We start from the raw sequence: 26377 nt of genomic DNA on the forward strand, positions 1-26377 counted from the left end.
TTTAGCGTACGTTGGAGAGCAATTAGAATAAAAATATCGCGGATATCACTCGCAGAATAATGTCAGAGGTATAATACTGGGGTTCTAGGCGCGCGTATGTAGAGAAGGAAAACGCGAAAACGGTGAAATTATCATTGCGCCGAAAATACTAGAAAGACGGAGAGAAACATGGATCAGAGATACAGAGAGACGCGACTCATACTCGCTCATTATCAGATATATCATGGAACAGCGGCGGCGACGGCGGCGGTCCACGGCAGTAGCAGGAACGCGATGCACTCGAGCGTTACAGGCATACGAACGCATTCATTTGTCGCGGTGCACAAGCGGTTTTGTCGCTCGTCGTCACCGCGAGATTATTTGCCTGCGCCCGTGCGCGGAATGCCGCGCTAAACAAAAATACGACGCGCGGGCTTGTCGTCGTTAAAAAAGTTATCGCCGTACCGCGGACGAGGTCTTTGTCCCGCTCTGACGTCGCCGTCGACGGGTCGCCATGGTGGTCGACCAAGTGAATATTAATATGCGCTTTAACGCGTCGGGGAAAAGCGCGGCGCGACGAGGATTAACTCTTAATGAACCTGCGCACTGCCGCTGTCGTCGATTCTCGTATTGATTTCGTATTAACTTTCTTTTCGGACGAGAGGTGGATTAAGTACGCGAATTTTCTCACCATTACATTCTCCTCCCTTTTCTTTCGCAGAATTATTAATCATCACTCGACGGAAATAATATTTTCGTCATTTGGCGTTTAACAACAAGTATCTGGCGCGCGCGTTGTATACGCGATCGTTTATATTTACATACGAGCTTCGTTGTTAATCGAACGCGACGTAAATTCGACGAATGCGTTTTTATGAATTATTCGCTCGCAATCGCGACGCTCGCAATATTTTCCACGATCCACTTTGATAAACATGAAATTCATACGCAGATACACGCATATATATATACACACAAACACGTATACACAATGGCCAGTATATAACAATTATAATCAATGTTTGTTGCGGCTGCACTAATTGTGTGTTTTTAATGGCTTGGCTGTGCACCACCCCTCCGCAATATTCCTCAATTTGGGGAGGCGTGGAAGGAACGAATCGCGGTTCGGAAGATTAAAAGAAAATGTGCGAAAAAATGCGGGACAAATTAAACGAATCGTTATACCGTTTCAAACATGATATCGCATCCCTTATTATTCGCCACGGAACCCAAGTCCCAGACCCCTCGACTCGTTGACGTCTCGATAATCCCTCGTTCAACGGCGTTATATTCTCTATTGTGGCCGCAAATGTGTCACATGACTCTCCCCCGATGTAAAGCGAAAGATAGAGGCTCCCCATGCTCTCCTTTATTTTGCCTCCACAGCTTTTGAATGTCGCCTGCACTTACTAATGTTTAGCTTACACGTGTGATTTCCTGCTTGTTCTGTCCAGTATTAAGTTGGAGCTGGACAAACTCGCCCAGGAGAAGACGGAGATGCAGCGCCACTACGTCATGGTGAGTCCACAAGCTTACAGAACCTATCGCAGAACAAAAATCGACAGTGAATCGTATTTGTAGCAAAAAAGCAACTAACGCGTTTTTCTCGTTTTATGTCTAGAGACGAATCCTCGTAAAATCTATTTTACCTCTTGGCTGAAGCGTTACGTTAATTATAGGAAATATTCTATATTTAGCTCGCTCGTTAAATTTGTGCCACGATGCGATACTGCAATATATATCGAAACGTAATTTTTATAGATTTATATTTATCTCTTTAAAAAAAAAAAAAAAAAATATTTTGACAGGTTTAAATGACACGCTTCAAAAACTTGAAGTGTTTATCTTTTGAAATCTGATTCGCGATGAAAAAAATATTTGTCTTGATGTAAGAGGAAGTAATTTAGAGTTACATCGTGCCACGTTGTTTCTTTGTCATTGTGGCTCATCTTTCAGCTTTGTTTTTCGACTTTGTCCCGCGAGAGTATATACACGTATAGAGTCGCGGCTTGCTTTCGCTCGTAGATCTTCGTTATAGCGATACACCGTCGTCGTGTATGCGTCTTCATTAGGCTGCGTGAAGCGTGAAGAGGTGCACCACTTTCTTCGCGGGAGGTCGAAGAGTACCGCTTTTAATTTCACGCCAGTTGTGCCGACGACATCTCGGCATCTACATTTTTTTCCCATCTATTATTTCAGAAAAGAAAAATTTCGAGAGAAATATGCGCGTTCATAGAATGTTTATCTTGACGTGTGCCTTTGTGTAACGCGATAATTTTTGTGTTATATCGTCTAGTGTTCATAAGAAAATACATAAATCTACATTAAGATTAAAGATTAAAGTATGTATACATGTATTTTTAAATTTTGAAAACTTGTGAAGAAAATATTTATCGTTTCGAGTCGAGAAATAAAGCTAGAGGCATCTATTCGCAGTCGCATCGTAAGTTTACGATGCCGAGTTGGTTGGCCAAAGCTCGCAAAGCGTGCATTTATAGGCGGCCGATAATTTATAGGCCGTAGTCTGTGCGCGGTCGCGTTCGATGCAAATAACTTGATATAAAATGCGCGGCGCTCGCTCTCGCGTGGACGTGGCATTTCCGCCGATTCATGCCGCCACGAAGATTAATCGTGCGATCGTCTCACGTACATACATACGTACGTACGTAGCGTGTACGCCGTACAAGAGCTGCCTTACCCAGGTATGAGCTTTGGCTTCCTCGATCGATCGATTTTCGCATCGGTACGTCGATCCCTTTATCCGGCGCGTACGATCGATCGGGTCGCGATTCACGCGCGTACGTGACAGCCTTTAAATGCATACATATCACACTTTATCCCACTTTCGTTCATATATATATATATATATATATATATATATATAGTGTGCGCACGCTTATTGTTCTGTTCACCGCGCGGTAACGAACGTCGGCGCGAAACATAGCGAAACCACGGAATGCACTTAATCAAATTTCGATTGACGAGCACACGAAAGCATATTTATTGCGCTATCGTTGTATCGCGTCGTTTTATCATTGATGATTGATTACCGATGTAGCAAGAATTTATCGTAGTATCGAGTTTAGGCCGGCGTTAACTAGCAACAGGTATGTACTCGCGTCAGTCTAAACGGCTAAACGGCTTTGCGTCGCGCGAATCATCGATTTCTGCGGGTACAATCGTAAACGCATCCGTCGTGCTTTGTCCGCCCCCTAATCACTGGTTAAAGTATCGCGTTACGGTTATTTTACTCGATAATTGCCGTAATTTGCTTTTGTGCGTATCGAGAACGTAAGCAGATCGTTGTCCTCTTCGTTACATTACGATGATTTTCCTCAAAACACTACCTGCGTGTTTATACCTTGCGTGTAATACAGTCAAGATACATCTCGTATATGAGCATAGAACTATTTTTCCCCGTGTCTGGTTTCCCTCGAATTTTTCACGCGAGAAAACCGCGTGACGTGGCCGACGCGTTTTCAGTCGTGCGAGACGAAGGATGCGCCGATACGCGAAGTCGTTATACAACACTACGACGGCCACGGGGCATTACGCCTTTACGACTCTTTCATTGTAATTGTCGAGCTCGTGAACTTTTACGAGCACGCGAATCGCGAGCGCGACGGGAGACCGCCGGCCACGAAGCACTTTGTCCGACACGGCGCTCGCTCGATATCACCCTATACATTAGTATGAGTATGTTCTTCGTTTCGTGTTTCCGCTCGCGAAGTGCGCGCACTAACCGCGCCAGTCGCCAGTCGAGTGACTCTCCGCCGAACGTCTCCATCAGATATAAAAATAACATTAGGTACGAAGGGAATATCGCGCGTGCGCTCACGTTGAGAGGATTAAAAGCTCTCCGTCCTGTTGAGAATTATGTCACAGTAGCATGAATACGCGAGCGTAAATAGTTGTCGTGTCCACGTGGTATGCTATGTTTTTCTCGATTAAATCAAAGCTTCGAATCGACCGCGGAATGGGGTTACATTGAGGACGAAATTTGCAAGTCGTATGCGGTCAGAGTCAGATGTCGGCATCGCCTAAAGTGTGTTCGTAACAGAAGCGATTTCCATTGAGAGACGACGGAGAGTATACGATAAGGCTCTCTCTCTCTCTCTCTCTCTCTCTCTCTCTCTCTCTCTCCCCCCCCCCTTTCTTTCTCTACGAGAGGGGACGAATCGACAATGTATGTAGATACCGATCATGATCGATATCGTTTGGATGCTCGAGAATTGAAAAGAGATTGTGGGAATCGTTTTCGCAATCAACTAGGTCACGAATCCGAGACGAGAGTACCAATGGAGTAAGTTTCCAGATATAATAATGGAACCTTTTCTCGACATACTGCTTTCTGAGTGGGAGAGATTTCAGTGGATGAAAATTCAGTTGGATGTGCAGGCTCGATTTATCTTCAATTTTAAGAGCAGAGCTGAAAAGACACACCGGGAATAAAAATACATCCTGAGATGTTCTCCTCTCTCGACTGCTCGTATAAAAAAAGATTGCGCGAATGAAATGCATATAAATGTTGAAAGTATCGATAGTAGATATTCTCGGTGAATAATTCTAATCGTTATTATTGAGTTTATACGTCTTTACGCCATTATCGTAGCCGACTTGCCACTGTGTTCGTATTAAATGTCTTGATCACAGAAGTGGCGTCTTCAGTCTCGCGATAATTAATATTCTGACTTTCCGACAATTCCGTTTTCCTACCGAAGTCTATTAATTAAAAGCCAATTACTTCATTGGAACGGACTCTGCTGGTAAGACAATCTCCGTGCAACTCTGCACTTTTTAACTTTCAATTTTTCTCCATAAATCCGCCAAAATGCTACACACGAGAAAGAGAGAGAAGCTAAGCTATATTTCAGACATTAAATATAAAAAAAGAACACATTTTTTTTTAATATAAGATTTATTTAAATAGAAAAATGCAACGGCGAGAGAAACAGAAACATTGTTATTTAGATTTTTTTAATCGTTTTTCTCTTTTATTTATTCTCGTGCCATTTTAATAGAATTGTGATGAATTTAAATATGTAATTACATTTTATAATATATGCTAACATAGGTTACAAGCTTTCAGCGAAATTATTATTTTCGCAAGAACAGGACCGATTGAAATATACATTTCGCAATTATTGATAATGTTCGTGAGCGCGAATGGAATAAAAATATGGGCGAATTAATTTATATTTAAAAGCAAAGCGTGTATGCACGGCCAAATTTCTCTCTACATATATATTTTCTATATATACATTGTAGCATTTACAATTTACAAAATAATCGTAATTTCGAAGATAAACCGCGCCGAATGAATATCAAATTATTAAAACAAACGAGTTTAATTAATCGCGGCCTGTCCGAAGCAGGTTCGTAAAATATTCATTCGAACGAATTTGTTCACGTTTAAAGTATTAACGATAACTCTACCCGCATTATGCGAAATAGATATTACCGGTGTCGCTAAAATCGTAATGCGTGGAGAACGTTGCGTTTGATGAGCGTGAGACCATCTTGGACCGCGTTTCGGCCATCTAACGCGTTTATTACATTTACGTTTCCCCCTCGTATCCGCGAGACAAAACTCTAAACCGACTGTCGTAGCTGCGCTGTTATATTAAAACGCGGTTTAGTGCGCTCTTTACGACCAACGGGGGCAATAAAGACCGTTTCACAACGGTCGTTGATTCTGCCGGCAATAATGCGGCGACTATATTCAAGACGCTCGTTAAAATCGCAAACCGCCGGATTTTCTCCTTTCCTCCTTGACGATTGTCGTTATACGCTTTTTTCTTTCGTGGCGCGTGACCGCATCGATACACGACGCATTCGCGAAGGGTGAACCGACAATAACTTGGTACCGCTAAGTACGCGTGAACCTTATTCCCGATCGCGAATCCGATCTTTACGATCGGAAATCTCATGCGCGCGAAATGAGAACCGCTGCACGGTGAGCGAATTAGTTAAAGCCAGCCCCGCCGGCCCTGAGTCTTGTACACACGATGTAGAAACGATGTTACGAGAAACCGGTCTTTGCTCGACACTCACACGCACATGTGTACTCTGCGCGCACACGAGTCTTTTCTCTCTTTCTCCCATGTTAGAGGAGAAGGCGGCGAGAGAGGCTGCTCTCCTTTCTCATCTTCCTTTTTCTCATTTTCTCTCGACGCGCTTATCCCTCTTACCGACTGGCTGCGGTCTCGCATTACGGCTCAATTTGGTCCGCTTTTCGTAATCTCGTAATCTCATTTGATCGATATAATCTCAACCCTGCAATCGCGAAGGGGGGCTCTTAAAGGATCCTCAGCGAGGCGTTCTTCCCGCGGCCGTCATTACGGATTCAAGCAACATCTTGGTATACGAAACTCGATAATCCGATTAATCATACGGAAAGTGGCTTTGCCTTTTTTACTTTATGCCATGTTTATACGCTAATTTTCATTATTATTTGTATTCGAATTGCGCGTTACGAATATAATTATTACGTGCCGAATAAAACGTTAAGAAATTATTTTATCATTAAAATAATAGACAAAAATAATATTTATCATTTATCTATAAGCATTGTGCTATTTGTATCTGTGACATTGCACTCGTGGCGCAAATTTATTCGAATATTGTTTCTTAGTTTTCTGATTAACGGAAAATAACGCGTGCAATCGTATTTAGAAAGGATAAGATGACAAAGCTATAATGTAAATGCGTGAAATGGGTTCCGTGTAAGCAACCTTCCGGCAAAGTTCAGCTTTTGCATGAAAAGACCGCGTTACGCAGTTTATGCACGCATCACCTTACGCTTAACGTCGACGTCGCTTTAACGAAACGCATATAACAATGTATTCAGCTACACAATTATGCTTATATACTAATTACGTATAATATCGACATAACATATGTAATTATGTTCTAATCTTTTTGTTTCATTTACTTTTGCAGTATTACGAGATGTCGTACGGGCTTAATGTGGAGATGCACAAACAGGTAAGGGATTTCATTCCGCTTATATTATTCAAATATATACTCAATTATCGTCGAAAATAGGGAGAACTTATATTGTCATGACCGATATGTGTTTGCGGTGATTTATTGATCGTCCAATTGGCACGCTCGCAGGATTTAATCTGAAATTAAAGGGTCGAATGAGGAGAAAGCCCCGATTACGGGGGTGTTTGCGACCCTCCGGGATCTTGGCTATTGAATAAATATGTAAACAAGGTAATAACATGCAAATAGCGCGACCGGGGTTCCCGGGGTTGCTTCTTGCGCAAAGTCTTGCGCAATGAAAAGAAGAAAACAACCAGATTCGCAAAACTTTTATCGGCAACTATTGAGATTACCATGTTTTCGAGAAGCACTCGGAGCGAATCGTCGAGCTTTTTTTATTTCTGTTCACGTTGCACGATCAAATCAAATAAGATTTTTTGTTTTTTTTTTTTGTCTCGCATATAGATTCGCGTCAAACTCTACGTATTATTCTTGAGTAAAGATTTATTTGGAAAATTTGCATTACAAAGATTTCGTAATCAAGTTCCTTTTGCATTGTATCCATATTCATCCTACCGAACGGCCGATTTAAATTTTATATTTTCTCGCACGTGTGCATTCATTGACGACAACCATCGCGAAACGTTGATTTCATCCTTCTTTGAAGCGGACTCTATTTCTTTTTTTTTTTTCGGACGACGAGAAAAAGATGGGGTTCAATCGAATAATTTAAAGTCGTCGAGGCTCGTGAAGGCAAAAGAAGAAAAAACGCGTTAATCGATCGGCAACGAGATTTAATCTCTTAATTATAGGACATGTCGGTTCAAATCAAATGGTCAGCGAGAGCTGGTCGCAATCTTTTAATCAGTTATATATATATATATATATATATACATATAAATCTGGTAAAGAAGCTGCATATTTTTTTATTGTTATCTTTAAAATAATTCCTTGATCCGTCATTTGCGAGAGGTTTGCGAGGTATCTTGTTTTTAAAACCGACGTACAAATGGATTCATCGAATTATCGACAAGCCAGCAATATCGGCGACGTAGCTTCCGAGTGTCCTAGAGAAGGCATTCTGTACACGCTATTGAACAAGAATCTCGATCAAGTAGAATGAATGGCGATCCTTCCTCTCTTCCGTCTGCTTTTGATATTCTCTCGCCCCCTCATCTGCGCCTTCTTCATAATCTCTCTTTGGCGTAGGCGTGCAGTGACGTGTAATGCTCACGTTTATTGAATATTTAGCAGCTGTGTGAGCCCGTTATTTTCTCTCCACTCCCGTCGCGCAAGTTCCCTTTGTGTCTCGTCCATTCTTTCCATCTCTCCTTTTTCCGGCAGGATGCGTCTCCCTCAAATCATGAATAAGATCTCACGACAGGTCTACACAAAACTAATAACGACGCAAGTCAGGTAGCAGGTTGCTTATCTGCTTTCCCCTTCTTTCCTACATATACTCGAGCGATTGATGGTAGCATCGACGCGTTCGCAAATATCTAAGACAGATTGAATGATAATTATGCGAATAATAAAATTTAAAAATATGTTTAAATTATTGTCTCGATAAATTTGCATGTATAACATTTATATTTTAACATTGGATAATAAAGAAAAGCAAAATATATGGAAAAATATTGGTATATAAAAATGTATACCAATATATAGCAATATATTGATATGTAGATTGCACGAAGGGGAAAGAAGGATAATATTGCAAGAGAAGGAACGGTGATTTTTTTATACGGTCGAGACGTTCGGATTTCCGCTAGTAAGTCTACTGCGTCGCAGTAAAGTTACATACATATTAAGGTTGAATGAGAAGCATAACTCTTTCAGGACTTTCTCCACGTGGATATATTCATACGCTACATGTAACAGACCACAAGATATATATCGTGTGAAACGTATCGGAGCGATGGAATATAAATTTCGATAGGAAATCGCAATACGAGCGCGCGCGATCGTGTCGTATCCGCCGTTTTATGCCCTTGATACCTTCGAGGTAAGCATCCGAGAGACGACGCCCTTTGAAATACGACGGTGATGGTGTCACGTATTTTCCTGAATCAGGAGAGACGATGATTATTATCGCCGTTATAATTTTAATTCGGTTGGGATTTATCGCTTCTGCTAGCCGCGGACGGACGGGGATTTATTATTATCAGACGATATTATCGCGTGTGCGCGCGCGATTTACACGCTCGTATACGCGCGCGCACATGTACATGTGTGTATCCGGTCTCATATTTATAAAATCGAAATGCCGTATCACCGCCTCGTCGACACGCTCGCTCCTGCCACGCGGTACCACGCGATTAATAGCCCGCTCTCGTTTATGACGAGGCCGGGCGTTGTCGTTCGCGGGCGCGCGATGGAAATAAAATGGAAAAAAGGGCGAGAGAGAGAACGGGCGGGAATGAATAACGGATTCGACGATGCGAAAGAGCAAAATAACGCGGGCGCGCTGGGGATTTATCGGCGTGTTACATTAATGGACGCCGAACAAGCCCGGTAAGTGTCCGCGCATCGAGGCAAACGCGTCCGTTCTCTTCCACCCGCCTGGAGGGGATTATTAACGTCGCTAATTCTCGGCAATTACTGTCATCATCGTCAGCCGTCCGACCGCAACCGAGCTGTTACGTTTTCCTGTTACACCTGTACGATAATCATTGTCAGCCGGAATCACACGATTGCCCGATGATAGTTTATGGATATGCATGTATATTGCACAAATACATTCAGCGGCTAAATTTTTCGATCGGTTGAAGTGCGATATTAAAAGATCCGTCTTGTATATCGGCAAAAAAATTCTTATGTAATTTACAAAGACAACAAGAAAAACTGTCAAGAGAAAATCGTCCACTTTGAAATTGATCAATCGATTGAGAGAAAGAGAGAAGACGTACAATTATTCGTGTAATATCGGACATTATAAATATCGACTGATAATCGCTGAAAAATTGATGCCAAGAATATTTAGTGACGGAAAAAAACAAATATCGATGCCTTATCCGTATCCATTCTTTTTATCGTGTTTTTTTTTTCCCGCATCGATAGGAGAATCGAAAATGTCGCCGCGTCACACGATGGGTATCGTTTGATTTTGACCCGCTTCGTCGCATGTCATCGGCCGATGATGATGATCACGCGGTCGCGCTTTGTTGCGCTGGATGGCGATCACGCGCGCCCCACGTTTTTATTTGCAGGAAGCGATGCGTATTGTAAACGCTTTCAGGCATTACTCTCGATTTTACTAACGCTATTACCGGCGATTCCGCAGCTGCAGTACGTGTCGGGGCAGTTGGAAAATTCACGCATGAAAAGTACGGGCGGCCACCACGAGTGATTCGATTTCGTTGTTTTGTTCGATTCGCTGGTTCACGTCCCTCACCCGCGTCCTCCCATTTCTGCCCACGTTTCCCTTCCTCCATCGCGCGCGTTCTCCACTTCCCCTCCCTCCCCTTGTGCCCCGCGGCGCTTGTCCCCCACGGTTGTCTCTCCATATCCATCCCATATACAGTGCGCTCATTATTCATTTATCGGTTTAACGAGCATGTCCGCGATAAAGCGTCGCGAAATATCGATATCGGATGGTCAATACCCGTTCGGCTCGCGGTCCCTTGTTGGCGCGTGCTCCATCTTTCGCTCGGGGAAAAAAATCAACCGATCACAATTTCGCGCGATGTATATCCGAAACGAATTTTCGATTCGTCATCGAGATGAACGATAGGGAATATAAGCAATGAAGTGTCAAGGAAATCGTCGAACGATTTCGAGATTGGTCGAATAAACGAGTCTGTAAAACCGTATGATTCGATATTTTTTATCGAGAGCGTTGGGCGTCGCGTCTGGATAGAAAAGAAAAAAAAAAAAAAAAAAATACGTTCGAGGAATCTCGTCGGGCGCTTCATGAATAACTTCTCAAAAGCGTCCGGTATCCCGTCATCCCTTATTCGTGAGAGAGAGAGAGAGAGAGAGAGAGAGAGAGAGAGAGAGAGAGAGTAACTGCGCGAAATATGTGCGCAGCCGCCGCTTTTTTTCCCGTTTTTATTGTGTCTGCAGTGCCACTGGTTTGATCGGTCGAGCCGCCGCGCCAGGTGGAGGCGGAGGAGCAGATGGTGATTGAGAGGAAAGCGAGCGGGGAGGTACGAGGATGGTGGTAAAGGGAGAACGCCGCGCGGCGAGGGTGATCGTGGGCAGAAGAGAGAAAAAAGAGGGCGAGTCTGGGCCGCCGCGACGAGCGGAGGAACGAATGGGTCGTTGATGTCAGAGGGGAAGAGGGTAGGAACGGGATACACGCCGGAAGGGGAAACCCGGGAGCCGCCGCCGGGGCGGGGGAGGAAGGGCAAAGGCGGCAGAGGGTGAAGGGATGGGTGGTCGGTTGGGCGGCGATGGTTGACGGTGGGGACGCGTTGGTGGCAGTGGCTCCGGGGTTGGTACGGGAGGGAAAAAGCGAAGAGCAAAATTTGCTATCGGAAAAATCGAGCTCTCCACGCCACCGCCGTCGACCTCTCCACGCGCTGTGCTCCTCGCTTTTTCTCCCTCGACCCCGCCCAACCGCGACTCGCGCGATCCTCCCCGACCTCTCGCCGCCACCGAAACCCGGGGGTTTCCCTAGCGAGAGGTACGTCGCGTCGGTGTGAGTTTGACATGGCGTTCGTGTATATCGTGCAGCTTGGCGGAGAGCGGTTCGCAATATGTGCACAATAAAATATACACAGAAATGTCTATCCTCGCTCGCACTCGTGTCTCTACGTCCTTCTTTTCTCAATGTCGCGAGAGCGCATCCGCTGGGAGTATATACGCTTGTTACGTGTGTGTGTGTGTGTATGTGCGCGCGTGTACACGACCATACACACCAGTCGGATGTGCTTTCAGCGCAAGAATCCGCGATATCGACGGGGTTCCATATACCCGATACACGTCCTCTCCATACTTGCGATCTCTCAACACGATAAGTTCTTTCAACCGCGGGCACCGCGCGGCCTCGATCTCTTTTCTCTTTTCCTCGTCCACGTGCACAATACGCTCCTCTTTTACCCCGCAGATAGAAGGGATGTTGCTCGGAGACGTCGCAATCCGCGAATAGTTTTATCCGTCGCAAATGGATTTCGCCGGCATGAGAGTATCAGCACGCGAATCGAATCATATTCTTCTCTTCGCGAACAGGAAGTCGAGTTATTTACCTCTGACTGGTCCAGGCTGTTCCAATTCCGATTTATCTTATCGGAAATATATAAGAATCATTTCGCGTATACAATGCAAAGTTAAGAAGTATTGTAATCGTATTACTTTTTTTTCTTTCCGATATATACGATCTTAATTAATTCTAATTATCTAACTCGCGTCCGCACGATATAAGAAGTCTGCGCAAAAATTCGCGCGGGCAATATCTGCAATTATGACATAAATGATATAAGTATACGATGCGCGACCGCGGAGGGTCATGAATTTTTATTACTCTCTCTTTTTTTTCAGCTTTCCGTTTATATCGAATTCAAGGTTCTGGGAGTTCGGGCGAAATACGAGGGATACGCTTAATTCTCGCGTCTCCAAACGGACACTTAAAATTTCTTGCCATAAAATTCGTGGTGTTGCGCGGGAAAAAGCCGGATCGTTAATTCGAGATCTTAAAAAGCTCGTCTTGGAGAGAAGAAAAGAGAGAGAGAGAGAGAGAGGTAGGAGAGAAATGGCATCTGAGTGTGTGTATGTGTATTGCCGAGATACTCTCGGGATTTCAGATCCATGTAGACGGCTCTCGTGACCGTTCCCAAGAGAGTCGTAACTACCTACTGGCCCTGATGTCGGTGGCGGCATCGGGAACGCTTTTATCACTCGTCTTTTACGACTTTTACGACTGACCCCCGTTTCTCTCGCTCTTTCTCTTGTCGCGCCCTCGCTTGTCGCTTCTTCGCGTTTTGCGCGGCACGTTCATGCGGCGTTTTCATCCTTTTTCTATGTTGTAAGCATCGTATTTAAACCGCGAGCCATAAAACTCACTTGGCGCGTGTATATCGCGCCGTATCGCGACGTGTACAGGTGCTGCGCAGTGGGTGGTCTGAAAAAAAAAGGAGATTCCGGTTTTGCTCCATTATCATCATCTTTATCGTACCCGTCCGCGAGACTATCTTCATTCAAGTCTTCGCCGTTAACTAGACATGATAAGATCTCTATTTTCTTATTATGCCCTCTAACGTTCCTCATTCGCTTATCGAAAGATTACATAGATCTTTCGCTTAGATCGTTTGCTAATGAAATAAGCCGTGAGGAGCTTAAGCATGTTAAACATGCTTGATGATTAAACATGTTTGTGGTAATTAAACATGTTTGTACGTGGAACGTTCAAACCTTCTTGATATCATTCCGAGTTGAGCAAACTTACGTGAATGCAGACGAGATAAGAAGTTTTCGCTGGCCAACGTTAGTTTCGAACAAAAGGAACACGAATCTAACGTACGCTCGGGGATATAGATTGGCGACGTTACACTTCCTCGTGGGTATATTTACATGCTTACTCTATAGTTCGAAAGCAGCTCCCGCCGAAACCGACCCTCGTCGACTTTATCCAGCCGAGCCCCGGCATTTTTATCGACGCAAGAACGTTAGCGTTATGTCGGCTATCAACGAGAGGGTGGAACGAACAGCCTCGAGCCCTCTCGTGTCAGAGGTGTCCTTAAGAGATCACCCTCTCTTTGCCTGCTTTATCATACTTTATACCATGTTACTTTATCCATCTGAATTTCGCCCTTATCTCCCCTTTGTCTCTTTTTCTCTTTACGATTTGCGCCCGTTTTCAATGAATGTTAAAAGGACCAAGGGGGAAAGGAGTGCTAAAGAAAAGAAAAAAAAAAATTATAAATATTGTTAAGTACCATGTATGTTGAACGTGATACGGCAATTATCTCGCGAAACATTTCATCTGTGATAAAAGAAATAGAAATTTTTTTTTTTTTTAACGTAGAATTCAAACAAAATTTTCAGAGGTGAAATTTATTTTATTTTAAATTTATTTTTTTATTTCAAGAGATTTGAATTTCAGAATTCATTCGTTTACTGGATACATAATACTTTTTATCTCAACGTAATTTATTCATTCAGCCACGTGGTGTTTACAACGCGGTGTTGAATCGTGTAATTTTGGTGTTTTTTGCAATGCGAAAAGAGTCAGGGAAGAGAGAAAGAGAGAATGGAAAATTCATGGGAGCGGGACAGGGGGAGAGTATAAAGGAAACTAGCACGCTTAATCACTGTATCATATGACTGAGTAATTGAGTCTGCGAATTGCCGGAGGCAGGTTTCACCGCACCGCTCGGTCTTCATCTCGCAATTAGCGTTAAGTTAATTGTACTTCCTACGCGAGCTAACCCCAGGGACGTTCGGTGGATGGAGAAGGAAGGAAGGCAAGTCGTGTTTTCTCCGGTATTCGCCATGCCAACGGAGAATTACGGGGGTCGCTTGGCGACGATAATTTTCTTGGTGTTTCGGTGGGCGGTCGTAAAGTCGAGTCGACAATGCGGATTGTCGTCGTCGTCGTCGTCGTCGTCGTTGTAGTTGTCGTTGACGGTGCTACGGCGAATGCGTTCGAGGTGCCCGAGCGTCAGGGTAGAGAAGTGTCAAGACACTGGCTAGTGGAATAAGACCAAGGGAAGGGATGGAGCGCGCAAAGGGAGTGGGTAAGGGCAAGGGAGACTCTTAACGAGGCGTCTTAATGGCATCCGTAGGATAAGGCGAGACTCCGCTCGCTGCTACGGAACTAATTTGCTCGCTTTGCGCCGCGATGGATGTCATTCTGTCCCGTTCTCGACTTCTCCGCGTTGATTACCGCAGTTGCGCGTTTATGTTCGAGGTGAGGTCTTATGCGCCACTTGGCACACGGTAGAAATGCATCGATGCCACTCGATTGTAAATGAGGTTTGACGATGATTCAATTTCGATTTGCGCATGTCTTATATACGTATCGATAACGCGTTAATTGTGAGAATCGAGTGTCATTTGGACCGATCACGAAACACTTGTCAAAGATACAAAATCAAGCGTTAAAATGGGTGCAAGGAGGATACACCTCGTTCGAAATTCACTCTATATCAATAATAGCGAGCCGTTAGAGAGGGCACTGTACATACAGTGAGACTCGAAGGGATGGAGAACAGGAGGTCGGTCGGCCTCGGCGGCCAGTCCGTTAATGTTTAGCGCAATCAGCGATAATGGCGGTCTATGGCGCGTTTAATCAAGGCAGTAGCCCGTTGCGGTTTGCGGTTCGAAAGCGGACTGCCCCTCGGCAGGGTGCAAAGGAAAGGGTCAGCGGTGGCGAAGGGTGAGAGGGAAATGAAGCAAGAGAGAAAGAGATAGATAGAGAGAGAGAGAGAGAGAGAGAGAAAGATAGAGTAGTAGTCATAGTGTAGAGAGGATGAGGAGGGACATATCAGGTGGGCTTAGCGGTCTTTACCGGCCCCACACTCGCTTCGACCAGAGACTGACCATCGTATATACGCGCAGAGAGCCACACGAATACGTTGCTGCGGTTGGGATTATCAACTGCCTCGTTCTCGCTCTCTCGCGGCTTTTCTCCAAGATTCGCTAGATAAACTCCGAAACGAAACCCTGCGCAATGATGTTTGCGCGAAAAGTCAATCCACGTTTGCCCCTGTTTAAATATTAAACGGTACGTCGCTTCTCTGAATAAGCTGCTTGGATGCCAGCGACATAATCATAATGATAATCAAAGACTGCCATTTTATTGTCTACGGTAATCGCGACGCTCAATAACACAATATCTTCTTGAGATGAAAAGACTGCTGCTACGGCGATAATGGCTCTCAGCATCTTTCTAACAACCACCCGATTGTACATAACTCTTAATAGCCGAGTCGAAGTTCGCTGCTATTATTGGCTGGCTACCGACACTATCGCGGTCGTGCTCGCGCGCGCACTGCAAGATGGGTATTCTGGCCGTTTAATATCCTGAGTGCCACTAATTTGCCGACCGTAACCCTCTGACACTCGTTGATCGATCGCTCTGCCAAGCCGTCTCTGCCATCGTCTTGTGCGGAAAGAGGGTGGAAACCGAGAAGTCGATTAATTTGATAAAGCGCGAAGGTAAAAGAAAAAATTTTCCCAGATTGCTCGCGCACGGATACGCTTTAAAATTTTCTCCACATTTTTTGCAATAATCATTTTTAAGCCATATAAGGGAGGAAAGCTGTGATGATAAGTAACATTCGAGCAGCCCTTCAGGTATTTGTCAATCTGAAACAGATTTGAGTCACCCGGTAGATTCCCGGTATCGCGCGAGATCAGGACACTTGCGAAGAGCACGTCGGAACGAAGGAACGGGGGGAGGGGGAGGGGATGGACGGGAAGGATGGATGGAAGCTCGAGTGCTGAGACAGCACTCCGACGTTCAAACATCCAAACATCTCGATCTTTCGGGGTCGGGGCTGTCTGTGTGTCGGGTCTCTCTGCCTTGCCGAGCTACTGCTGCGACTCGAGTACCACTTATCCTTCTCTCCAGCGAGCCCCCGTCCCTTTCTTCGTCTTCCTTCGGCCCAGGGATCTCTAACCAGAACCTGAGGTCCTTTCTGCTCTCATCTTCCTTATCCCCCCTCCCCTTCTCTTTCTCTCTATCCTGGCATTTCTAGCGAGACGATGTAGCTGGTGATGGCAATACCGACTGCTAGTGGCAACAACGATTTCTCTCTCTCTCTCTCTCTCTCTCTCTCTCTCTCGGATCACACGCATATACACATGCATGCCGTACCATACTTGGTGTTCACGTTCACGTACGCCTCGTACACACTGTGGATGTTCTCCGAATTGCGGCCACTCCAAGTTACCCCTCGCCGCTCTCGTTGCGCGACCACGACGAACCCCGAATTGATTGTAGCCTGTTTACCCTCGAGCATTCACGTACAATGCTTTTTCTCTTTCTCTCTCTCTCTCTCTCTGTCTCCCTTTCTCTCTCGATTCTCCTTCGCGTCACGTCGATTACCCTCTGTCTCTGGAAATTGGCCTCAGCTATGTTCGCAGGAGTGTTCTTCGTCCTTAATTTCGTTCACGGCAATTCTATCGTAATTTGGAAGCGTATTTCGAGTTTTGCGATGCGTGACTAAAATGTATAAATCTAATTGTGTATTTAATGAGAAGAACGGTGCGAGAGAGAAGTATTGAATTGTATGTGAAATTGTATTAGATTTATTACAACGCGGACAACTATTACGCCGTGTTAAAGCACGAATCAAAACCGGAAACCGCATCGCGATTGGCAATTGTATTCTTCATCTCGCGGTACAATAACCATCGACACAATGTATGTACAGCCGATCATCGTCATTCGTAACCCGTTCGTTCCGATAATCCGTTTAACAGCGATTTGAGTTATTCGAGTTGACCATTTTACGCGACATCGAGATTTTTCTCTCTCTCCCTTTTTTTTTCCCCCCCATTCGGGAACGAAATCACGCTCTTGCCTGCGTGCGTGCATGCGTGCCGCCGCATCGCGTTACGGAACAGCGTGTGCAATGACGTCGAGAGACGCGCGGAGCGCATAAAATTTCATCGCGGCCTCTCTGGTGTCCACCGCGAGAAAATTAACCGAATGAAAATGGCGAGCCTTCAATATTTATACAAGCAATTTCAGGCGTTGCTACTGCGTCCGGCTTTCGACGACGCGTTCATCCCGGATTTGCTCGCGTTTTGCTCCACATCTCCCCGGATATTTGCCGCGTGTCGCATATTCGTCACGCGTGACATAGTCGCTGGAACGACATACACAACGCGTGCGATTTTCCCTCTCCTCTACGCGCGATTGCGAACCGCGTGATCTAATTGATTTCACGATTCTGAACGGCCGGATATTTTCAAATTGATATTATTCGCGCACAGATATCGCGTATGTATCACGGATAAACAACGGATCCGACTATCTCTCTTTCTCTCATTTTCCTCTCGTATCAAATTCCTGCTATTATGGCGTTTGACCCATTTGTCAGTTAAGTCGCGTATCGCTGTACGGATGCGCGCGATAGACGGAACAAAAGACACGGAGCATTATCGATTCTTTTCACGTGGTCGCGCGACGAACGCGGCGGAAAGAGAGCTGTCGCTACTGCGCTGTTTCGCGATGCGGTAGGAATTAACACGACGCGATGCGGGACAGAAAATTGATTTAATCTAACTTTCGGTGTAGGTAACGGGAGACGGAACATACGAAACAACGGCGGACAATGAGCTTTTCGCTCGCTCGCCCGGTCATATGCCTTAACGGGTGGCGCTCCTCTTTCTCTCTCGCGTCTTGCTCTCGCTCTGGTGCAGCCCACCCGCGCTCTTGCACATACTGGTCCAGCCGTGTGTACACAGATGCGCGCGCGCGTACACACGGTTACATCCGGTATTCTCCGCAAGCCGCGGGATATTGCAATCACGCGGACGTTAGCCGGGCTTTACAAGCCGAGCGAGCGAGCGAGTGAGCGAGCGAGAACCGCCGCCGGTGTGCAGGGGCTTACCAGAAACCAGGGAGTTAGCCGAACACGCCAGTTTATTTGCTCGCGCAGCATAATACCACCAAAGTCCGACGAGCAGCCGTTGGTTTACTCGTTAGCGCAAGTAACGGCTTCCGCTTGGTCGGCGGAGGTTGGCGGCGAACGTGGCTTTGTTGGCGCAAACTCTCGCTCTCTCTCTCTCTCTCTCTCTCTCTCTCTCTTTCTCTCTCATCCCTCTAGTAATACTAAATGCTGGCTCTTCGATTAAATATTTTCCGATGGCGCAAAGATTCTTATTAAAAATAAGAGCGTCGCGCGCGAAATGAGAAATAAGAAGTCACGCTTCGATATTCGATAACATCGTATATACAGACGCAACCCGATTCGTGGAGGCGATTCGACTACCTTCTTTCTCTCTCTATCTCGAAGCAGCTTCGAGTATCGGATTATCGGCAATATCGAGAGCGTCGAGTCGGGGTGGTGAAAGAGCATTCGGTTCACGTCACCGTTTTACAGACGGGAAATTTTATCGACGGTACTCGGGTGCTTTGCATTTTCATGTCGTGAATGTTGCTGCCTGCTTTTAGATATACGCTATAGTTTATTTATATATATGGGAGAACATCTCTCGAGAGAGAGAGTGCCTGATTCCTTTGAAATGCGCGTGTGCTTGTAACTGCGTGACACAAAAGCGACGTCGCATGTACGTGTAAGTGGGAAAAGAGGAGGGAGGGGGGGGGGCGGGGGGAGATAGCACTTTGCGAGAGTTTCTTGCGGTTTTCGCGATATTACGAGCCGGGGCATCTGCGTATTTCGTTTCGGCACGCCACGACTCCTTGTAATGTCAGAAAGAACGCAGCTGTTCGGAGAAAATAGAAAAATTGCTGAAAATGATTCGGAGATCTCGACGAAGATATTTTCTACATGTATCACGGTTCATCCTAGATGTTGCGTCATTGCTGAAATCTCAAGTTGCTCCCGATATATACCGATAGCGAATAACAACGTCCGCTGCTCAAGTGCTATTTTAAAGAAAAAGCCATTCGTGCCGCGAAAGACTTTGCTACGCGGAGTGAAGTAATCTTCGTTGGTCCAATTTGGCACAACTGGAGAGAAAAATTCATTCTCAGGGGCGAGGTTTCCATCTCTTCTCCTCGTATGAAATCCAGGCGAACGAGAACACCGCCGCCAACCAAAACTCGGGTCTCTACTTGTGCCATTTCTCTCTTTCTCTCTCTCCGTCTTGGTTGTTTCTCTCGCGACGCGAGAGCAGTAGCCGAGCATCCCATTCATTATTTTCTTGGTTACCTCTCACCCGGGGAAAACTTCTCGGCAACGCAATTACGTTTGCGACTGCTCCACCTCCGTTGTCGTCCCTTCCTCCCTCAAGCCGCGCCACCATTTCTCGCCCACAATGTTTTCCTCTCCCTCCCGGGTCTTCCGGGACCACTCACTCGGAATCTTCTGCTTTTCGTATTGCAACAAACTACTGTACAGTATACGCCGGATAGGACTTTACCACACGTTGCGAAACACACTCCGCATGTTATTATTGCGATCAACACAGGTATATTTGAGTTTCATGATAATGAGCTATTTTCATTCGCATATTTGAGTTTCATGATAATGCGTCAATCGTTAAACACATTTAACGTATATTCAATAGTACTAGTGATTTCTGCATATAAGGAATAAAATTAAAGTTAATTTCGTAAATTTATACATTTATCGATGTGTCGATTTTTCATATCAAGTTTTTAAAGCTGAATATTTTTTCTTTAGAATTTTTTTCCATTCTTGTTTATTCACATTTTTGACTGTACACATTTAAATGTACACAAAAAATATACTTTTAACATTCCGGTATTTCATAAAGTTACATGTTCCGTGTATCGCGCACATGTATTCTATCGCTATGTAAACCTTGCTCTCATGTATACGATATCTCGCTTGACTCATTTTCGCGTATATTATAATTAGCGGCTTAATAACCTGCACTCGGAAGACGACGAGTAATTAAAACAGGTCCTTCTCTCTCTCTCTCTCTTTTCTCTTTCTTCGTTCCTCTCTTTTTCTCTCTCTTTCTCCTTGCGCTCGTTCACCGAGCTGTCGAGATGTGCTCGAGGGAGGGAAACTTGCCAAGAATTTCAGTGGCTCGGCGATATTTCAATTAGCAGGTTCCGAGGTACGTTTAAGCGGTGGCGCAAACGCGTTGAAGGAAGCTCGCGTTTAAATCAGCCGCAAGCTCACCAGGCTTATATTTTCGAGGCGTTTATGACGGATCGTTCGGGACGGATCAAGGGCACGTAAGAACCAGCAGTTCGCTTTCCGTTTCGCGACGAATCGGCGGCTTCCGCTTCCGCGTCTCTCGAGCGTGCGAATTGTACGCGTTGACGGTGAAACGAGCGCCAGAGCCGCCGCTTTGTCGAGGTAATTAAGTGATTTCATTTTCTCGACGAAAGCGTCGAAAATGGTCCGCGCTCCGCTTCGTTCCGTGCACTGCCTGTTGATTCCGCGATAATTAAATGGAGTTTCGCACTGCGATGTTGCGCCGTGTGAATTATTATATCCAGCTTTACAGCGCATGGATCTGAGCACGATTATCCAATGATTGTACTTGAGATATTTTATGTAAAAGTCAGTAGATAAAAAAGAAATATGAAAAATAAGCCGAAAGAATAATTTTATTTATCGAGATAACTTATATATTAAATACTGAATAATTACTAATTTACAGATTAACAAAATATTTAGATATATATATTTATTGTCTAAAGATCCAAAGTCTTTTAAATTGACATAAAAAAACAATGGGGAATATTTATTGGTATGTTGAAATAAATGAGACTGCAGCAAAATTACACTTTAAAACACGCGAATGCCTACGCCACTGTGGCAATCTTGCCTGGATTTAATTTAATTCCCAGCAGTCTCTTCCAGCCGGAGGGCGTCGTAAACACCCTTAGTCGGTTATGCCGCACCTGCATCTTCTCGTTTCCTTCGCGAGGGCGCGTTAAGCTAGCCCTTACCTTTCTTAACGACCCGGAACAAGCCGCCCGGGGCCCCGGGCACAGAGTAATGTAATGCCGGATCGAACAGCTCTTCGTCGTAACTGGTACTCGATGAAAGAAAAAAACCAGCACTGAGTCTGACGAAATATATATATTTCTTTTAATTTCTCATTTCTCATTTCTCATTTTTCTTTTTCGATTTTCTTTGATTCTTAAGTAATATTCTAATTGTGTTAAAGGAAAAATACATGATATATGTATATAATAAAATAGCAAGGATATGAAATGTGTCTTACTTGAGATATAATATTAATAATTTCGCAAAAGTAAATTTTTTTTTATGGATAAACAATTTTTATTTTCAGACGGAGATAGCGAAAAGATTGAACGCCATCATCGCACAGATTCTGCCGTTTCTCTCGCAGGAGCATCAGCAGCAAGTCGCCACAGCGGTCGACAGAGCCAAACAAGTGACCATGACCGAACTAAATACCATCATCGGGGTAAGTGCTGATGATATCGGTCGTTTGAAGGGCGGACCCTTCGGTGCTGTCGTCGGATATCATCGTGTCGGATCGCTGATCGCGGCGCGGTTTGCGCTCGCGGCATACTCGACCGGATGCGTGGCAGCCCGATGAATATGCGTGCGTTTCAGCGTGAAAAGCATTCGCGGCGAACGGAGAACCCCTGCGGGGGTTCGCCACGTTGGAAGCCGATGCACGTCCGAGGAATCCAAAAGCGGACGGGACGGATACGATCCTGGCGAATCCCGAATCCTCCTCAATATTACTCGAGCACTCAATTTCCTCCCTATTAAGCCACCGGCTTCTCTTCCTCCGTTCCGGCTCTTTCTCCCCGTCCTCCTCGATCTCTCGCTCCTCTCACCCCGCTCCTCGCATCCGCTCTCGCCACCTATATAGCCGTCTCTCCCCTGAATCTTATCCGGAGTCTTCCCGTCTGGTTTCCCAGGCCGCCGGGGGTAGGTTATAGTGTTACGATGCACGAACGCCAACTAATCAGCATTCCAGCTACCCCTCTTCTACTCCCCCTCTCTCCCTCCCCGACCTCTTGTTCCCACACAGAGAAACTTCCACGGATCTGCGACGTTGTTGGGGTACGTGCGGCAAATCCTTAGCAGGATTCCGAAATACCGCCCATCCTAGTCTACTCTCTTCTCTTAAATCCCACCAGAATATGGATAAATCGAATCGGACAAGCTGCGACGGACTAGCCGCTCGTGCGCACGATTTTATTATGGATAAACATACCGAGGAATAAATATAATTCAAAAAATAATTCGCGAATTATTTTGTGATTTGTATTTTCTTTTATGATAAGCGATTAAAATTGTTACTGTAAACAACGAACTTAAGACGGCGAATGGAAAATGGTAATTGCAAAGCTTCGATATCACGAATGATATTGACTTGACTTACGTGCCTTGGTAATAGACACGCTTGTATAAATGCACCTTGCATCGATCGCGGTTCTTTTTGTGGCGATTGCCTATTCAAAGACGCTTACCAAGTGTCAACTATACGCAATATAAGAAAGTTGAGACGATCCTCCCCTCCTTCAAGATCCTCCATCTTTCTCGGCTGTAGCTTTGCGTCTGGTCGAGTCAGCAGCAAGTGGCGTCGGTGACGATGAAAAGTGCTGAGAACGAGCGTTGGCGGCAGGTGCCGCGAGAAGACTCGCATGAGTATGAGTATAAGACGTAGCTGTTTTGCATTTAGAAATAAAAGAGATCGCGAGTCGAAACCTTTTGGGACGAGGAAATGTCGCATTTAATTACTATCGTATTTAATTATTTATAAAAATTATTTTGATTATTCTGAGTTTTATAATGACAGACAAAGATATATATAAATCGCGTGTATTTCATTTTAATGCGACTTTTTAAATGTAATTTTCAGAGAGACTCTATTATCTTTTCTTCGTGCTTTTTTTGCGTATATTTTCTTGCTCGTTAGCAAGAGCTTCTAAAATGAAATTTGCATCTGGAAACTTTGGTACAATTTGTTCGCGCCGCGAGTCAAAGCGCCGCTCTCGTCATTCCGTCGCATTGCTACAGTATTACGAGGGAATCTCGGCGCAAAGATGAGGGTGGTTTCCTGCCACGGGTAAGAGGGTAACACTTCGCGTGGAAGTTGGATTCGTGAGGATAGCAGCCCCGGGTCAGGATTATTATCGCTATCAAGAGTGGAAACTGGGGAAGGTTTCCTAGGGGCTTTCGACTTCCTCGAATCTCTGGCAAATGGCTTCGCGTAGACCGAAGTAAAGCCGACCGCCTCTCTGTCTTTCTCTCATTTTTCTCTTTCCTCCTTTTCTTTTTCTGTTATCCTGTCTCTTTTGCTTCGCGACTCAATCTCCGTCTGCCGACACAGATGCGCGAGGAAAGGCGACGTGACGCGGCACGCTTATAAACGTTTCTCTGTTTGTATGTTTTGTGGGTGGCTCTTTGTTCAGACAGTCGACACTCGACGCGAGGTTATTATATCGTTAAGCCATTTAATTATCTCGGCAAACTACTCCCCCGGAATATTCGCTCCGGCCTGCCTTAACGAGTGTACATGGTTATACAGGCGGAGGTGTGGGTGTAGTACACCCTCCGCTCTTCCGACTCGCCGTCTGCGCACCCATCCTCCCTTCCTCTCTCGCTCAGTTTCCTACGGGCTTCGCCCGTCTCTCGTCTTCTCCTCCTCGTTTACCCTCCGCCCGCACCGTGATTCACGAACCGTTAAAACGGCGCTGAACAGGTCCATAATTTGTCTAGCGGCTTGGTCCAACTAACGAGGAAACTACGGGCGAGATACGCTTAAGATTTTCGCGAAACTTTTCGCCTGCGTTTCGCTCGTTCGTTGTTTCGCTCGTCCGACAGGAGAACGCGTAAGTCTTTCCACTTGTTTCGCAGCCTTTGATTTACCCGAGCGAGGTGGAACGCGGGGGTTACTCAAACTTACCGGAGTTTACTCGGCAATTTGTATGCTTTGCTAATGGAAAGTTGCCTCTCCGTTGACTGTAACGAAGTGTATTTTCGCGTAACGGCGGCAGCGGCTGACGGTAGCGAGAAGAAGAGAGAAATTTGCAGAGAGAGAGAGAGAGGAAGAGAAAACCAGCAGAAAACGCGCGATCGTGACCGGAATTAAGCAGAGCGATTTTTCCAGCGAATTATCGTTGCGTTGCTTTTTGTTCGCTCCTTCGCTGTTTTCCTGTCTTCTCGCGGGAACGAAATTGTTTGATCAATTATGACGGGTGGGAAGAGAGAGAGAGAGAGAGAGAGAGAGAGAGAGAGAGAGAGAGAGAGAGGGAGGAGTAGGGGGGGAGGGGGACAGGAGAGAAAGGGGAGACCCATCGTGCAGTGCTTTTAAATCCGCGAGCGCTCGCTCGCTCGCGCGATTTTATTTGCTTATGCATTTGTCCGCGTTGGAAACGTGAGTTCACGTTCGGCAAACAGACTCTCTTAACGAAGCTGCGGCAACGTACACACTATACCATCGTGCTAAACCGATAGCCCGTAAAAATCATTTCCGAACTCTTCTATCGGGTCTCTCTCTCTCTCTCTCTTTCCTTCTTTCTCTCTCTCTCTTTTGCGGTGCAGCCATAGCGGCGATAATATCGGCGCGCTATTAAAGTTTTCCCCCATCCTACCTGCCCCCTTCAATTCCAATCTGCCGCGCTCTTAGCGATGATCGCCTCGTTTCCCGCGCATCGCGTTTTTTCACGTCTCGCGGAATAATACCCGTTCGCTTTTATCTGCTAATTACAGCGGAAATACTCGACAGGCACCGTTACGCGCTCTCGAGTCCGTTAATTGCCCCGCCACTTATTTAATCTAATCTTGGAAATTTATCGTGATCCCAGTGATATTTATTCGCGTCGTCCCGCGCTTATCTACGTACGTGCAAACACGTAATCTTTTTCACGCGATGCTTCGCGACGCGTATCGACGAAGGGCGATAGCGCGACCGGCGGTGATATCCCGATATCGCGATAACGATCGCGAGGTTGCGCAAGCAACTTTATTTATATACGCGAAATTTTTCTCGCTGTTGCAGCAACAGAGGCCCGACTTGCCGAGACTGCTGCAGCAGATGCACGCCCAGCAATTGCCGCCTGGCGCGGCGATGGGGCCACATCCGGGTATACCCGGACTTCCTGGATTGGGCCCGGGTGCCGGTATACCAGTCCCCACCTCTGCGTCCGCTGCACTTCTCGGTTTGGGCCTCCCCCCGGGAGCGGCCGCCACTCCGGGAGGCACTGCCGCGCATCCACTGTCGATGCTGACGAAACCGGATCTTCATCGAGGTCAACCTGACGATCTCAAGCCTAACGGAGGTAAGTCGCACATTTTTTTTGGACCGTTTAAATCTTCAAAATTTAAAAATTTATTAAATATTAGATCTGCGATATATTTAAACTCGACATATGCGTCTAAAAAAAATAGGTTTTGCAAAATTAATAAAATACAGTCGTAAAAGCTTAAATTTTGAGCGTATCAAATTTTGCGTTAAAAATTGTGAGGAAAATATCTCTATGATTTTCGATTTCATCAATCGCTAAATATACGCGTAGTAAATCTTTCTCGCGAATCTCTTAACAAACGTGAGGTCAGCTGTGTGTTAATAGAGAAGATTCGATTCGTGGAAGTACGTTTTAACGGACTCGACTATCGGACTACTCTCGCGCACTCAGCGAGTCGTTCGTGATTTCGCGCGCCAAACGATCCGTCCAACTTCGCGGAACGAGTCGCGTATCCAATTTCGTCTCGTATCTCTCGCATAACTCAGCTACCTGCTGTTCAATCCCTTATCTTCACTTCTGTGAGAATAAGCCGGTAACCGATCCTCTCATAAGACGATACGTTGTTTTGCCGCGCGCGTCGTGACTCGTAATCTCATCGATGATTCAGCGGTA

General features: G+C 45.5%; 1 protein-coding gene across 4 annotated transcripts in view; it reads left to right on the forward strand.

Moving 5' to 3' along the window:
• The window catches only part of LOC126849312 (protein groucho-like), a 66330-nt gene that overhangs the window by 18642 nt on the left and 21311 nt on the right, over window positions 1-26377 (forward strand). For 2 of the 4 annotated variants that reach the window (XM_050591022.1, XM_050591025.1), the window contains exons 3-6: window positions 1434-1497; window positions 6922-6966; window positions 21826-21963; window positions 25519-25798. In XM_050591022.1, coding sequence (XP_050446979.1) covers window positions 1434-1497; window positions 6922-6966; window positions 21826-21963; window positions 25519-25798 — 527 coding nt within the window. The remainder of the gene's footprint in view (window positions 1-1433; window positions 1498-6921; window positions 6967-21825; window positions 21964-25518; window positions 25799-26377) is intronic. The other 2 variants (XM_050591024.1, XM_050591026.1) reach the window with 1 other exon arrangement.

The sequence above is a fragment of the Cataglyphis hispanica genome, chromosome 4, assembly GCF_021464435.1.
Source record: "Cataglyphis hispanica isolate Lineage 1 chromosome 4, ULB_Chis1_1.0, whole genome shotgun sequence".
NCBI lineage: Eukaryota > Metazoa > Arthropoda > Insecta > Hymenoptera > Formicidae > Cataglyphis > Cataglyphis hispanica.